The sequence below is a fragment of the Calcarisporiella thermophila genome (genome assembly GCF_041956535.1).
Source record: "Calcarisporiella thermophila strain CBS 279.70 unplaced genomic scaffold VTP21scaffold_4, whole genome shotgun sequence".
NCBI lineage: Eukaryota > Fungi > Calcarisporiellomycota > Calcarisporiellomycetes > Calcarisporiellales > Calcarisporiellaceae > Calcarisporiella > Calcarisporiella thermophila.
Genome location: NW_027192194.1, coordinates 478,467 through 495,074, shown reverse-complemented (window position 1 = coordinate 495,074; position 16,608 = coordinate 478,467). Strand labels below are relative to the sequence as shown.

At 48.4% G+C, this 16,608-nt stretch overlaps 4 protein-coding genes across 4 annotated transcripts; 3 read left to right on the top strand and 1 right to left on the bottom strand.

The window, feature by feature from the left end:
- Positions 1 to 1,603: 1,603 nt before the first annotated feature.
- On the top strand, positions 1,604 to 5,076 carry VTP21DRAFT_8472 (uncharacterized protein; the record flags this gene model as incomplete). Its single annotated transcript, XM_069399326.1, has 9 exons — positions 1,604 to 1,765; positions 1,840 to 1,945; positions 2,014 to 2,096; positions 2,168 to 2,363; positions 2,426 to 2,970; positions 3,048 to 3,743; positions 3,819 to 3,959; positions 4,032 to 4,490; positions 4,579 to 5,076. The coding sequence occupies 9 exons, from the start codon at positions 1,604 to 1,606 to the stop codon at positions 5,074 to 5,076; spliced, it is 2,886 nt and encodes a 961-aa protein (XP_069254754.1).
- Positions 5,077 to 5,372: 296 nt separating this feature from the next.
- VTP21DRAFT_8471 (uncharacterized protein) lies at positions 5,373 to 7,951 on the top strand (the record flags this gene model as incomplete). The annotated part of the gene is made up of 11 exons (XM_069399325.1): positions 5,373 to 5,454; positions 5,529 to 5,821; positions 5,923 to 6,128; positions 6,198 to 6,333; positions 6,408 to 6,537; positions 6,600 to 6,857; positions 6,924 to 7,001; positions 7,079 to 7,156; positions 7,216 to 7,379; positions 7,465 to 7,543; positions 7,611 to 7,951. 11 exons carry the CDS (start codon positions 5,373 to 5,375, stop codon positions 7,949 to 7,951), a joined length of 1,845 nt encoding a protein of 614 aa, XP_069254753.1.
- A 301-nt stretch (positions 7,952 to 8,252) lies between these two features.
- VTP21DRAFT_8470 (uncharacterized protein) lies at positions 8,253 to 10,261 on the bottom strand (the record flags this gene model as incomplete). Its single annotated transcript, XM_069399324.1, has 5 exons — positions 8,253 to 8,448; positions 8,546 to 8,975; positions 9,051 to 9,564; positions 9,640 to 9,672; positions 9,791 to 10,261. The coding sequence occupies 5 exons, from the start codon at positions 10,259 to 10,261 to the stop codon at positions 8,253 to 8,255; spliced, it is 1,644 nt and encodes a 547-aa protein (XP_069254752.1).
- A 4,351-nt stretch (positions 10,262 to 14,612) lies between these two features.
- On the top strand, positions 14,613 to 16,311 carry VTP21DRAFT_8469 (uncharacterized protein; the record flags this gene model as incomplete). The annotated part of the gene is made up of 3 exons (XM_069399322.1): positions 14,613 to 15,779; positions 15,858 to 15,929; positions 16,003 to 16,311. The coding sequence occupies 3 exons, from the start codon at positions 14,613 to 14,615 to the stop codon at positions 16,309 to 16,311; spliced, it is 1,548 nt and encodes a 515-aa protein (XP_069254751.1).
- Between the last annotated feature and the right edge of the window lie 297 nt (positions 16,312 to 16,608).

The following is a 16,608-nucleotide window of genomic DNA, read 5'->3' as shown; positions in this document are numbered from 1 at the left end:
TACCTAAGCCTCGATGCGCAAAGCGCTTCTTTTAGCTTCCTATACAACCATACCGCTGAGCAGCCTCACTAAGCATAGTAGAATCCCAAAAATGCATTTCCCAATTGACTACAAACAAACTTTTCCCCAGTACGAGAGCTTAGCGAAATTGATGGTAATATGAATTGAGTTGAAATTAGTAGGTGGTGTGATTGCCATGAAATACTGCGGACTACCTATCCAGAAAATAGCCTGATATAATACAACCCCGAGCTAAAGTTAACGACGCCAGAAGAGTGAGTTCATATTCACTCATTCGGCGGAAACAAACGGGGTCTACGCTACAAACGAGGGGTAAGACGGATCGTGAATACTTTGAATACTTCCGGTATCATAAATGGTCCAATAGAGAGCAAATACATTCTTGATGCAGATTTTTTATATGGTATCCCCTCGTACTGCATGCTTGTGTTGGTAAAATTTTATGCGAGTAGAGAGTGATTTTTTATATTATAGGAAACCTTTTATGAGCGGGTAAAGTAATTAGGCGGTGGTTTAGCCAAACATTATACCGATTTCCATTGTGTCCATAAAAAGTCCGCGATGTTTCTCTCCTTCCCAAAGCTAGGCAGATCGCCTCGATCAGAACTATGGATAATACAGATGTGAACTTGGCGCATGCTTTTCAATATATATTCCATATAAGCTATCGGCACATCATGAAGTTGCAATCAACCACTCCAAAAAAGACCGATTGGGCAAATCGTTACTGCAACTTGCTCATTACATGGGATAACTTTAGTATACCCTCTCTATCAAGATTCGACGTCGTTGGCACCTGGAGCTAGGTTGGGTTATAGTATAGTCTTTAATATCATTAAAGACCCTCCAGAACCTAAAGTCAATGAGACAGGCTCCAGCAGATTGCCCTCATTGCCCATTTCTCTATGGGATCGCTAATTCATGGCACATCGGCCTAGCACGGAAGCCCAGCTGTGCGGCCTAGACAATTGTTCGAATTGCTCTCATTTTGTCGTATAGGTTATTCCCTTGGACAATGGAGATCAACCATTCTATTCCTACAAAATTTCTTTATGCTAGGATCTGGGTGGTTGAATTTTATAAAAAGATATCACTACATTCGATTGGTCTTTCAGGTGGGTGTTCAAATAACTAATAGATGCATCATTTTGTTTGAATGTTCCACCCTGTAGCTTGAGCATGTCTTTCAAGAGAAAGAGTGTAACTGTGCAGGTCGCTGGTACACCTGAGGTTGTGAGTGTAGCCTAGGGTCAAATTCAAGAACTTTATGCACTAGTCATAATTATTTCATAGTGTGAAGTAAAATGTCGTTAATTTAAAATGGAAACTTATCCCGCATTATTATTCAAGAGCCAGAAAGGAAAATAATCACCCAATTTAGTTGCCATTAAGAGAATTACTTGAATAATAATCTGTCCAGCCTTCACCTGAGATGACTAAAAATGAAATTAGAAATGGCGCAGTTCATTCAAAGAAAACATTCGAGTTACAGGTCCCAGGCCTCCTACGCGCTTACTTCAACATCCTGACATCCTTGAGGAAACAGCTTTCATCGAAGAAAAACTGAAAAGTTCCTCTCAACATGACTACAGGCGATAATTCAACATCTGAATGGACAGTTAATCGTGTGCGGTCGCAATTCATGTCCTTCTTTGAAGAGCGTGGCCATCAATTTGTGCCGAGCTCATCAACTATTCCGCACGACGATCCGACACTCTTATTCGCCAATGCCGGCATGAACCAGGTGATTATACTCATTCACCACTTCGTGTTTTCCGATGATGGCGGTAGCGGTTGCAACTAACCTCTATCTTTTAGTACAAACCTATCTTTCTTGGTACAGTGGATCCAAACTCTGATTTTAGCAAGTTGCGACGTGCATGCAACAGTCAGAAATGTATTCGCGCTGGCGGTAAACACAATGGTAATTGTCGTTAGGATATAGAAGGTTTTTTATTTGAGAGATGCTGACATGTTCATGACAACAACCAGATTTGGAAGATGTTGGAAAAGATGTCTACCATCATACCTTTTTCGAGATGTTGGGCAACTGGTCATTCGGCGATTATTTCAAGGTAGCAAAGCTTGACTCAATTTTAAGGCAACATTAAGCTCACTCTTCGTGAATGGAATGATCAATTAACAGAAAGAAGCCATTGAGTACGCATGGACCCTCTTAACCGACGTTTACAAACTACCCAAGGACAGATTATACGTGACATACTTCGGCGGTGATGAAAAAGCCGGCCTTGAACCTGACACAGAGGCACGCCAGCTCTGGCTCGATCTTGGCTTGGAGGAGCACCGGGTATTGCCTGGCAATGCCAAAGATAATTTCTGGGGTAAGTATTATGGAAGAATATACAGTCTGACTCAGCTTGGGCTAATATACGTCAATTTGTAGAGATGGGAGATCAAGGACCTTGCGGACCCTGTTCAGAAATTCATTTCGACCGCATTGGAGGTCGCAATGCTGCCAGCCTTGTCAACATGGATGATCCGACAGTGTTAGAGATCTGGAATCTCGTATTTATCCAGTTCAATCGTGAGGCGGACGGCAATTTGCGTCCCCTACCGAACAAGCATGTCGACACGGGGATGGGTCTAGAGCGTCTTGTCTCCGTCCTTCAAAACAAAATGTCCAATTATGACACCGATGTATTCCAGCCGATCTTTGCGCGAATTCGTGAGATCACGGGCGCTCGTGAATACACAGGCAAGGTGGGGCCGGAGGATACCGACGGGCTCGATACGGCATACAGAGTCATCGCGGATCACGTACGCACATTAACGTTTGCTATTTCGGATGGAGGCGTGCCGAGCAATATGGGCCGTGGATATGTGTTGCGCCGGATTTTGCGACGTGGTGCTCGGTTTGCACGGAAGAAGTTTGGGGTATCGATTGGGAATTTCTTTTCCAATCTCGTGGACGTTGTAGTACAGGAAATGGTGAGTGACTACGTCTACACACGTTTTTCTCTTTTCTCTCTGGATACTTAACATAGCATTTGTTCTATGGGGCCTAGGGCGACTTCTTCCCTGAGATTAAATTGAAAGTCGACGACCTTAAGGAGATCCTCAACGAGGAGGAGGAGTCTTTCTCCCGCACTCTTGATCGCGGTGAGAAACTCTTCGACGAGTACTTGCAGAAAACCCGTGAGGCCAATTCTACCCAACTTTCGGGTGCGGATGTCTGGCGTCTCTACGATACGTATGGTTTTCCCGTTGACTTGACAAAACTGATGGCTGAGGAGAATGGATTGTCCGTGAATGATGCCGAGTTCGAAGCGGAGCAGGAACGTGCCAAAAATCTCAGCCGATCGCGGCGCGGCGGAGGCGCAAATGTAGAGGTAGTTGCGCTCGATGTGCATGACCTCGCTGCACTGGAGAAGAATGACGCGGTCCCGAAGACGGACGACTCGTACAAATATCTCCCAGGTAATGTAACCGCCACCATCAAATCTATTTACTTTGCACACGAGTTCCCCACCTCCACCGCCAGCATTCCTTCCGAGAAGAATTTCGGCCTATTGTTGGACCGCACCAATTTCTATGCAGAGCAGGGTGGGCAGGAATACGACACCGGATCCATTATCATTGATAACAAGGCGGAGTTTGTGGTTGAAAACGTGCAAGCATTTGGCGGGTATGTGCTGCACATCGGATATATGAAATATGGCCAACTACAGGTGGGCGACGAAGTGGTTTGTTCTTATGACGAGGTTTGTGTCGATTTTGTGGGCAGTGGCCTTTGAATCCCAACCTAATCAGCTTGATCCAATTTTTTTTTTCCACAGCTTCGCCGCTGGCCCTTGCGAAACAACCACACTGCCACTCATATTCTGAACTTTGCTCTTCGCAAGGTCCTTGGCCCCTCCATCGACCAAAAAGGCTCCCTGGTGGCCCAAGATAAGCTGCGGTTTGATTTCAATTGCAAGGTAATTCTAAAGACTGGCTCTGCTTATTCTTGCAAACTTTTTCACTCATCCCACTCGATCCCTACACCCTAGGGCTCCATCTCCGCGATGCAACTCCGCGAGATAGAGCAAATCTGCAATACCTTCATCCACAGCAACCACAAGGTTTACTCGAAGGAGGTACCGCTTTCGGTCGCACGCGCCATCCACGGCCTGCGTGCCGTGTTCGGCGAAGTGTATCCCGATCCGGTCCGTGTGGTCTCCATTGGCGAAGACGTCGATGAGGTCGTCAAGGATGTGTCCAACCCTAAATGGGGCGAGACAAGCATTGAGTTCTGTGGTGGAACGCACGTCGCGAAGACGGGTGACATCAAGTTATGCACCATCGTAGAGGAGTCGGGCATTGCCAAGGGAATCCGGCGTATTATCGCGGTGACTGGCGAGGAAGCACACAAGACGAACCGCACCGCCATCGAATTCGAGGCTAGATTATGCGAGCTCGGAAAACTACAGGGCAAAGAGCTGGAGGAGGAGTTGAAGGTCGTGATTAAGGTACGTTAACCTTCTCACCATCTTGAGCGTTATCTATTTCAGCGCCTGCAAGAAAAGGGTATTAATGATTCCCAATTAATGTCTGTAGGAATTGGACGCGCTTGTCATTTCTGCCTGGCGCAAGGCTGAGTACCGCGAGCAGTATAATGCCATCAAGAAGGCCTTTGATGATAGTGAAAAGGCGCGTAAAGCCGCCGAGACAAAGCAGGCGGTGGAGGTGGTGAAGAAATATTTCGAAGAGAACCCGGACAGCCCTGTGATGGTGCAGCACCTTGACATCAATGGAAATTCCAAGGCGCTTACCGCGGCCATCAACCATGTTCGCACAAACACGAGCGGCAAAGCGGCGTATCTCTTCACCGTCGAAAAAGACACCGGTCGCGTCACCCATCAGTGCTTCGTCCCAAAGGAGTTTATTGAGCGTGGGCTGAAGGCGAGCGAATGGGCCACCAAGGTTGCTGAGTTGGTGGGCGGAAAAAAGGGTGGCAAGGATGATGCGGCTCAAGGTAGCGGTCCTAACGTCGAGAAGACGAACGACGCTATCACCATCGCTGAGGAGTTTGCCAAGTTGAAATTGGGCGCTTAAATACTAAGCTTGGCATATTACCTTTTTTTATTTAAAAAAAGTTGAAATTGGGTCTTTTTTTTTGAGTTTTTTACCTTTTTTTTTGTAGTATTTCCCTCACATTCTGGTTATCTCACTAGATAGCAATTTGATTCATCCTCTGTTGAAATTTTTTGAACAATATCAATTGCTTTTTAGAAGATTAAAGAAATAAAATTTCTTAGTTTTCTAGCCAATATAGCAACCTCTCTCAAAACCGAGTCACAGATTGCCACTTTTTTCTTGTCAGTTCAACTGGCGTTTCTGCATTCAATGAAATGCATCATCGTAGAAAACCATTCAGCGCAAAGCAAAAGAAACGGCAGCTGCAGGAGAAGCGGGCTAAGAAAGCGGAAAAACGTAAATTCCAATCGGTTGCAAAATTCTCATAAATCTCATGGCTGACCTCTTTATTTATTAACCCAAAAACGAAGCCTGGTCAGGAGACCGTTTCTCGTTCAAACCAACCCCAGACACTTCTGCGATTACCGCAGTGGAATCTGATTCCAGTGATAGTGAGCCGGGATCCTTTCATTTGAACCAGGGCCAAGTCAATGAAAATGCACATTCGCGTCCATCCGCTGTTCCACGGCAAAAACACACACCACATATTACACACAATACCAATCCGTCGAATAGACATGCATCTGTGTTTGAGAGGCTACCGCCGGCAATTATCGAAAAATCACGGCGGCAGAGTATGAAGCCTTTTCGGCGTCTTCCACTGGTAAATACAAAATATACTTTTTAATTGCTCTCGACGGCTTTCTATTTTTTCGACGCAATTATCCATAAACATGGCATAATAATGGTATTTTATTATTTTAGTCTGCACTAGAGGTTTCATTCGAGGAGGTTTATCCAGAGACTATCACATTCCCGACCCGTCCCGCCTGGTCATTCTCTATGACCAAAGACGAGCTTGACGAGCGTGAAGCTACCTATTTCCAGGGATGGCTGGAAGGGATCTATGCCCGATACCCGGTGGAGCGCCTGAGCTTCTTCGAACACAATTTGGAAGTGTGGAGACAGCTGTTTGTACACTCTATGTCATGGCTCGCGTGAGGGACATTGTTATTGAAGCAATCATTCATTCTGGATAGGTGGAGAGTATTGGAAATGAGCGACGTCCTGCTCTTGTTGGTTGACATTCGCCATCCGGTGTTGCATTTTCCACCGGCCCTTTATGATTATGTGATAAACGAGCTGCGGCGAAAGATGGTGGTGGTTTTCAACAAGGTACACGATCCTACTTATTCTCTGTTTCTGTCTAAAGACCCATCGAAACTAATGTTGCTTTGTCACAATATTAGTGTGACCTGGTTTCCGATGCAACTTTGTTTGCGTGGACGAAATATTTCGAGGAGAAGTTTCCCGGCCTCCATATCGCTCATTTCAGCTGTTACCCGCGGGATGAGAAACTGTTGGATGATACGGCTGGATGTAAGGAAAAGCTGCTGATGCAATTCATCCTGTTCATGCTGAGCCAATATTGTATGCTACAGACGCATTGAAAAATCGGGTAAAACGGCCTCGCAAAAGATACTATCAAGCTTATGGAGTGAAAGAGGTGTTGACAGCTTGCAAGGATGTCCATGTCGAGAAACAAGGGGTTGGCGTCGACTGGGAGGAGATTATACGGCGATACAAGAAGGAACATGTGGTGGTGGACTCGTCAGAGGAGGAGCAGGATGAGGAGGATCAGGAGGAAGAAGAGGTAGAACTCGCGGGAGTACAAACAGGCTCGTTGGATGCAGCCAATGGTGAAGTTATACCTTATTTGGTTAATGTATTTTGAGCATTGACTAGAAGCCACCATCGGTACTTAGGTGAAGAATCGGGAGACAACAGCATGGAAGGAAAAATACATGTGCCGCACGAGAGTATGATTACCATCGGATTGATTGGTATGTTTTGATTAATTTTTTGCTGGATAGCTGTTAAAATTCAAAAGAGAAACGCCACTCATCGATTCAACCTTTAGGTCACCCTAATGTCGGAAAAAGTTCTCTTATTAACTCGATCATGGGCAAGTCTGTCGTAAGTGCAAGCCGAACTCCTGGTAATCCCAAACTTCACCCAATTTTGTCATTCTCGCCTAAACTAGATTGTTTCCACCAGGGCATACGAAGCATTTTCAAACAATTCATTTGACCTCCAATGTCCGCCTTTGTGACAGCCCCGGTCTTGTCTTTCCCAGTCTCCTGCCTCGACCTCTCCAAGTTCTCTCAGGAATGTATCCGATTGCACAGGTGCAGGAGCCGTACAGTATCATCCAATTTTTGGTAATAATGGGGCTTCTTCTTCTTCCTGTATAGTCTTGACACTCACATGCACATATCCACACATTCTATCTCCCACATCCAACAGGCCGAAAGAGTCCCTCTTGAGGCAATCCTTGGGCTCGATCCCCCAGATTATCAGTGGTCTGCTTGGGCCATTTGTGAAGGTAACTTTTGTCTTTGTTCATCCAGGGCTAGGACGAAAAATTTAACACGACTTTCTCTTCCACTTAGCTTTTGCTCAAGCCCGCGGCTTCTTCACATCCAAAGCAGCAAGACCTGATGTGTATCGTGCGGCGAACCTGATCCTGCGTCTGGCCAATGACGGTCGCATCCTACTCACTTTCAAGCCCCCTGGATTCTTCACCACCAACCGATATTTGAAACTCCGGGTCTTGAATGGGGAACACAAGGGAAATACCAAAGAGAAAGCATCAAGGGAGGAGGGAAACATCAAAGGAAAGGAAGAGGAGGAGGAATGGCGGCAAGATTCCGAGGAAGAAGAAGAAGCGAAGGAAAAAGGTATTCCTCAGGACAATCTTTTTGCTCTTTTGGAAAATGTGGGGGAGGCTTAGAGTCAACGCCAAAATAGTGGAAGAAATGCATTCAATCTTCTTTTGTAATATTTCACGTCTTTGTGGGATTTACCCAGTATCGCCATTCCATCACTTTATTACATAGATTCGAATAGATGAATCATAAAATATCAAATAAATCAAAAGGAAGAACCTTCGCTAAGTATATATACATCGAAAAAATAATTAGGAATATAGGAAAAGTAGGGAAATAGCTTCAATGAAGTACCATTGGAGTATATAGCCAGAGAGGTAAAGTTGCTTTTTAGCTTTGGGTATGTGTGGGGGGGTGGAGTGGAGTTTAGTTCTTGGATTGAAGTCTACGCACCCGCACCCAAAGGGGACGGCGCATGGGGAGGGTGAGAGAAGTGCCATAGAGGGGCTCTTTTGCGTTCTTCTCCTGTTCAATGAAGCGGGGCGAGAGCTCAAACTCGTACTTGGAGAGCAATTGTGAGGTCAAGAGCAAAGACTCGAGTGTGGCGAAGGTTTGGCCAAGGCTATCATGATTGGAAAAAGGATTGCGAGGGGAAGGGGGGGGGGGGGAGGAAATAAGCTTGCTGCATAAAAGGGCGCTCAATAGAAATAGACGCTTACCAAAGACGAGGGCCCGCATTGAAAGAGGAGAATTTGAAGGTGGATTCCTTCTTGACGCCAGTGATTTCCTGGTTCTCATCCCGTTCCAGCCAGCGCTCAGGGTTGAATTCGGACGCATCCTTGCCCCAAATCTTTTCGCTTCGGCCCATGGCGTATGTGCTGAAGGCGACCAACTCGCCAGCTTTCACCTTGATTCCATTGGGCAACACATCATCCTCCACGGCAAACTTTGCGTTCTTGGGAACCGGGGGATACAGGCGCAGGCTTTCGTTAAAGACGCTCAAGCTATAGTGCATGGTGCGCAGCGAGTCGTAGTTGATCGAATCGGGACCAACCTTCATGATCTCCTCGCGAACCTTCTTTTGGATATCGGGGCGCTGCATCATTATAAGGTATTGCCATGAGAGTTGCTGGGCTGTCGTGTCACGGCCTGCGTGCGAAGCCATAAGAGGTTAGAGGAGAGGAACATCATCGCTTGCGCGTTATTCAGGGGAAAAGGGCTTACCAGCAATGATAAAGTTCAAGACCACGTCGCGAAGCTCTTTGTCCGAGAGACCCTCTCCGTTCTCGCTGCGGTATTCCAAGAACAAGTCCAACAGGTCTTTCTTCCGGTGGGAGCTGGTTCCCTCCGAAACTATCTTGCGACGCTCTTCAATAATCTTGTAGGCAAACTCGTCCATCAATTTCACGGCGTTGTTGATCTTCCAGCGAGCGCCCGTCAGGAATTCACGGATGGGGTAGAACGAGTCGCTGAAGCGCAAGTCGAGCTGGGTCTGGACATAGTCGAAGGCAACGGCAAAGGGTACGGGGTCATGGGGCCGCTCGAGGCACTGGAAGGAAGTGCCGAACGAGAGTAGGCCGAAGGTGTCTAGCGTGAAGCGGAAGAAGAGATCGCTGAGGTTGATGTCCTCTCCGGTGTCGGCCACCTTGTCCAGGATGGCGGCCACCTCCGCGCTCTCCTCCCGGAAGACACCCGTGACCAACTCACGGAACACTTTGACATTGAAAATATGCGAAGCCTAAGCATGCGGGAATCCCAGCATAGAGTTTAGCCTCCCCAACTTAAATCCACTCAGATTCATGCTAGAACTTACCGTCTTTCGTTGAATTTTCCAGGGTTCGCCATTCTAGAATAGAAAACCGAAGGATCGGGGTGAGTTACATAAGTTAACATGGGAATGGAGCAGAGGGGAGGAAAAACCGAATAGCCGAAGGCGGCATCAGAGCTTGGGGGAGGGGGCTTACCGTGTTGAAGATTCCCTCGCCTAGTAGGGGCAACAGGATGGTATGGGATCGAGGACCCTTGACGTAGTTCTGGAAGTTGGTCTTGAGAACGTGCTCCACCAGCTCCACCTCGTTGATGGTGATGATCCGGGGAGCGAAGGGGAATGTGAAGGTCATGACAGGGCCGTAGAGGCGCCAGTTCTCCATGATAGCATCCAGCGAGCGATCGCGGGACGAGAGGGCGCGCCACAGATTTCCGATGATGGGGAGACCTCTAGGCCCCGGGATCTTGCGACCGCTGATGGGCTGGGAGCCGATAGCGTAGTTGGGGTATTTCAGGAGCAAATAGATCATGTAGACGACGGGGGCCATCCATGGTTTGAATTGGCGTAGGTAGGCAAATGCCGACGGCGGGAGACCTAGTTTGTTTGCGATTTCTGGGACACGCAGGGCTAGTGCGGTGCCAAGCGCAGTAGGAACTACGAGTGACATGTTTATATCTAATTGGGATGGAGAGAGAGAAAGAAATGCTTGTGGAGAACAAAAACAGAAAGGTTCGTGTCCGATGCGCATATATATATATATGAATGGTTATACACGGTTTATTTGCGGGTGACGGGCGGAAAGCAATTGCGCGGAACCATCGACAAGATATTTTTACGTGAGGAGAAATGGTGCCTAACTGGCACGGTAAATTCTTTCCGACGCCTGACAAAAAAGCAAAATTATAAATATGCTCTATATGTTAGCGAGGTGGAAGGGTTGATTGGCTTGAGACTATATAAGTGTTGGAAGTAATCAATGCTCGGCAGGAGGACGCCAGGGATTGGTTGACTATGGGCACCCGGCGCTTAGGAAAATTTAGTTATGGGGCCCAATCCGTTGGGGGGACGAGGAGTGGAGAAGGAAGGATTTGGCAAAAAGCAGTTACAAACATCACACAAATGGGGAAAGACTCTAGTTATTCATAAGGCGGGGATTCCAGGGGAATCCTTTAAAAATATCAATGAAGAACGAGTGAGGTAGGCTAGAGACTCCTTTTCGTGTCGAAAAAAAAAGCTCCGTGACATAAAAGCAAAAAAAAACTCATATCCAGGCAGCTTCACGCGCCAGACCCGCAAGCGTGAACTGTGAATCCCGTTGACTCATATTTCAAGAAGACTCATCAGCAACGCAGTATAGATAAAGAAGAAAGCACTTGAACTCCACCCTCCGCACAGATAGATTTGCCCAATTTCTATTGAAGAAGCTGGAATAAAATACACCCGAGTCCATCCCCAATTTTGAGACCACGCATATCAGTTATAGAGGAAGCCAGCCCTGAGGGCAATTCTTTCATCCGACCTAATAGATACCTCTTTCTCCCGTCAATATAACACTTGGCGGGAAAGGGGTGCAAGTTTCAATGGAAAACATGCGGCAGAGCAAAAGAGGCGCACTCTATAAATAAACAGGGCTACGCTCTGTTCACATCATAATAATACCACAGACCATGCGCCCCATCCCTGCTTCACCGGCCTCCCTGGAGCCCGTTTGTTTTACGGTGGGAATGAAAGCCAGCCCTTTATCGATGCTCCCCGCTACCCCTCCTTCTTCTTCGTCCCACCACTCCAGCAGTATAAGTCCGCCATTGGAGCAATACGTTGCGCCAACGTGACACTGCCATTCCCCATTCTCCCAGCCACCTTAAGATGACGCAATAACGAATGGCTCAGCGATGGCCCTGGAAGGGGGGGTAGCGTAGCCATTCAACTTCTGCTTGGCTGCCAGCAAATCTGATGGATAGACTCCTCAAGGAGGCCTGATTGACTGATTTTCTAAGATTCATAGGGGGGCTGTATTCTCATTTCATTTCTAGAATATTTGCTTTTGTGTAAGTTTCACGGCAATTTACTCCGTCTTCTTCTTTCCTTCCGTTCCCAACAAGTGCTTGGCCCATTAGCCTTTCCCCGATGTCTCCTCCTAATTTCCTGATCTCTCCCCTCCCTCCCTCCCTCTCTCTCCATTTCATTTTCAGAACTAGCGTGGATGCATTCGTCATCCTCACTTTAACCCAGCATGGACTAGCCAGCGTGACTTCGACGGAACGCGTTCTAGTGGATGTCCTCAAATAAATAGAAACAAACAAAAAAAAATTAAAACATCAACGAAACACCATTCAATTCCTGCGAAAAATAATAACACCCCACCAACTGTAGAATTAAATGGAACCTTCCTTTTGCTGTAGTTTGATTTACATTTTGAGAGTCCGCCCTGCATTCACGCGTTGGGTGAACTCAGTGTTCTTTGCACCACCATGGTCTAACTTCGACCCTGTGAAATGCGTATGAAAGATGCTTTGGCTGGATACGAAATCCCCAAACACGAACTAAACACCGGAGGACTCCCCCGTGTAAGCCATCATGGTCGGCCTTTCACGCGGCCTCCTCTCTTTATCGTACAGCGTCGTGTGAGCACAGCGGGAAGAGGCTGTACGAGGGTGTGGGAGGGAGGAGGAGGGGGAGAAAGAGAGAGAGGAGGGAGGGAGTTTAGATACTTCGGGGTTGAATGGGAAGCCGAACATGGCCGGAAAGGATGAATCAGCGAGGAGCTGAGCGAGACAGATGTGGGCTAAGGGATTTTGTCACTCCCTTGGCATACAACAAAACAAGGACCACCCACCGCTTCATCCCTAACTTGTTGAGTCTCAAAGGGAGGGGAGGAGAGAGGCAGAACCAAGGAAAGTGTCAGCAGAATTACGGTTGCATAAGTTATTTTTTCATTAAACTCTAACACAATACATGGCCATGGGGAGGGGGGGGAGGAGGGGAGAAAAAGTTCACATTGAGATGTTTGGAGCTGCTGGTGCGAGCGTGTGGGGAAACGCACGAGTTTGGGAGCGTGGGGATGACCCACCTAGTTGGCCGGGTGGGAGATCCGTTCCAGATGCGGTTGGGCACTAGAATCCAGCTCGGTTAAATCCATGCCGCCTGAAAGCATGGCTCAGACTTGAAAATGGAAATATCGATGGGAGTTTCTCTGACTCCGAGGTTATAATTTGGAATTCTATTCTGTTTTTGAAATGGGTCCCATTTCTGCCTCCCATCGTTGACTGTATACCTCAATTCGTTTCAGAGAAATGGATAGAAAACAAGCACACCCCGCTCACCTATCCCCTCCGTGAGTCGCGCGCGACGCTTTTAAAACTTGGCCCATGAGCCCTCGCTCTTGTACCATGGATTGAAGCGATTAATTAATCTTGTAAAAAACTAGATCTGGGGCGACGGTGTTACAAACTGAGCGTCTGAGCCTGAAAGCAATAATGTGTACAAGGAGATCGACGGCCCGATGAAATCATCAAGGTTCTTATGGTATAATGAACAGGGAAGGACAAGGTGCACGGCTGGACGGAAGGAAAAAGAAGCGCGGCTGCGAGCTTTCGAACGATCGAGGGGGGGGGGGGGAGAAAGAGGTGAGGAGGGAGCCAGGAGCAAATTGCTCGAGTGATCAGGATCAAGCTAGGCCGTGATTACAGTGGTTTGAGAAACCGCACAACACAAGTTTGGGCGGGGGAAATGGAAAGGAGTCCTCAGAAAATGAGGATGCTCTATGGTATCTGTATGGTGGGCCTCATTGGGGGAGGAGAGGGAGGGGAGGGGAGAAGTCGGAGCCGTGCTTGATCATGTTTATAAACTTGTCACAAATGCAATTTCCAAATATACACAAATAGTATCGTTTCAAAAAAACCTGCAAAACCTCCCAAAAATCCACAAATCTGAAACCAATGAAAATCCTATGCTTGCGTTAAGTGCATTGATCGGTTCTTCTTACAGTTAGTATTTCATATCTGTATTTTAACTCTGTCAAACGTGTTCGTTTATCTGTTGCAAAATAGGACCGCCACATTTTTTAAGCATTTTTTTCCCCCCTCTACTTTTGCGGGCAAGCAATGGGAGCCCGGAGGTGTTAAGAAAAAGGCAAGTGATGAAAGAGAAAAAAAGAGCGATAAAGAGTTACATAAGCCGTAAAGGTCGAGTCTGCAGGGGAGGGAAAGGGGACTACGATGGGGCCCGGCCGCTGCCGGGCCAGCAGAGACGTCCTTCCCAGTCCAACTTAAGACATCATGCAAAGCGAGTGAAGGAATGCAGAGAACAAGAACTTTGCATTTCCGTTGACGGATGAACCAAGCTGCTTTTGTCCCACCTTCCTCTTACTTTTCCCACTTGTACTCCGACCATCCAAGACCCAACCAAGGAGCGACGTTTCCTCTTCATCGTGTGTACTAGTATAAATAGGCCTATTCGTTCTCACTTCTCGGAACCGCATAACGATGCGCAAAGTTTGATCACGCTCAGCTTGTGCTTTATTTCAGTTCTTTTTATCGATTTCTGCTGCTGCTCTTCCCGCACACCCCTTCCCCCCCCCCCCTGCTCTTCCCCATCGCTCTGCTGCGCTTCCAAGCCGTTTGTTTGCTCTTGTTTGTTTTCAACCACGCGTTGTTTATTGCATGATTCCTCGCAAGAGCGCCTCCAATGCTCCCGGTGCTCAGTGTTTTATTGACATAACTCCCACTTTCTGCTGAGACTTTCCACCCGAACCCTCTCCACCCCCAGCCCTCCGCCCTTGCTTCGTTGCTGGTTTGCTTGCGTGCACCTCTCTCTCCGGCTCTCTCTCTTCTCCTCCCTCTCCCCCCTCTTCCACTCGCCTTTATTTATTTCTTTTATTTTTATCCCTATTATCCTTATCTATTGCCCCCTTCCCCCACTCCACTTTATTTATATAGACGCTTTTTTTATCGATACTAGGGCCGACTTTGTACCTTTTATTTATTTATCTCTCCCCCCCCCTGTGCCTATCTCCCCAAATGCTCTGCGGTCCCACTGCGCCCAATATACTTCCCTGGCCTTCCGAAAAAACGACGTACGTGGACATATTAGAATCCAAGAACCTGCCTATCTTGCACCGCATGGACCACTCCACACGTGACGATAAAGAGCGCACCGTCCCCCCCAAGCTCCCCGCTCAGTCTTGGGGCTTCTTCGGCGACCACTATCTGGCTACCCCCGGCACCCCCGACGCCCAGGGAGCCATGGGCCAAGCGGCCTGCTTCTCCGAGTCGGTCCGTGAGCCGTCCCCCCTGAGAACCTCGATGAAGGACGAGGAAACCGCCTTCGTGTGGCCCCCACAGCAGGCCGCCAATACCAACACCCCTCTCGGCTTTGCCCACGATACTTACGAATTCTCGTCGCTTGACTATGGATCCTCCTCCTCCCTGCCCATGACCTCCTACGCTCAGATGCTCCTCTCCCACTCCCCCGACTCCGCGCTCGCGCCTACCTCCCGACACAGTCACTACCCTCAAACGTCGGTTCCTCTCCGACCCCCGCCGCCCCCTCCCCCTCCGCCGCCCCCTCCCTCGGACAACCGCGCAGACGCCATGGCCGTGGTGGAAGACGTCCCTACCGTGCCCAGCACTCCTTCGGTGACCAGGATGCCCTGGGTGAACCCCGTCCCTCCGCCCCGCGTCCCCTTGCACCCGGGCCTCGGAAGCAATATGCAGCCGGCGCGGGGCTACCCGGGGCTTGGGCTGGTCTCGGAGAGTGGCAACCTCATCAAGCTTAGCTCCTCCACCTCCGGCGGAGGCGAGGAGCATACCATGCCCAGCGACTCCTCTCCCGACCTTGGCAGCGACGGCCATCTGACCCTCAGTTCAAATAGTCCCCCTGGACCTGGGACCCCCTATCTCGCCTGGGATATGTTTTTCCCGGCCTCGCGTCGTGTGGACCCCTCCTCCTCCCCATGGGAGAATCCTCAGTCCCACCAGGCCATGGGGAACCTCATGCTCTCCACTGCCGACTCCACCCCAGTGCCCGCTACCCTGCCCCTAGCCTCTGAACCCGCAATGGCGCCTTCAGCGTTTTCTCCCTCGCCCGTCATGATGCACACTTATCACTATCGCATTCCCGTGGTGGAGCGTCCTTTCAAATGTGACCGATGCCAGCAGTCTTTCCACCGTAACCACGATTTGAAGGTAACTATTTGCTAAGAGCATGTGGAGGCGGAGAGTCATCGTGTCACTGAGCATTCTTTGTCTTTTTCTGTATCCTAGCGCCACAAGAGAATTCACCTGGATGTTAAGCCGTTCTTTTGTGTCAATTGCCAGAAACAGTTTTCCCGCAAAGTATGTATATGGCTTTTCTTTATAGTGAAGGCGAATTTTTAATTCATTCGATTCAACCCCCAACCTCTCTCAGGATGCGCTGAAAAGACATCAGCAGGTGAAGAAGTGTGGCCGCCCCACTCCTCCCGCCACCACCGAGTCGTCCTCCTCCTCGTCGGCGGTGGCAGCGACCTCGTCTACACCACCGACCTCCGCATCGTCGTCACAGGCAGCGGGGGGTGCTTCTGACCAGAATCGGTCGCTGCAGCAATCAAGACCCCAGCCTCCTCGCACACATCAACAATCTCAATCGCAACCGCAGCAACAGCAACCGCAATCAAATCTGCAACAACCACAACCACTTTCACCAAAGAATTATCAGAGAAAAGGCCCAGCAAAATGAACTTTTTCCCCCCCCCTATCGGCAATATCTGGTACTAAACTATATACTTTTTCTCTTACTCTTACTGCATTTGTTCCCTTTTTTGTCATTACTATTGTCGACTCTCTTTTTCTCCTTATATATTTTCCTTCTTCCCTTTCCATTTTCATTTCCTTCTTATTTATTCAGCACCTCCTTAATCACACCCTACACGTGATGGCCTCACTTCTCTTTTGAGACCCTGTTTGACCACTTGATTTTCCCCGAGGGTGATTCTACTCCTGATACCTCGCCCTGAATTCTCTCACCTCGATACTA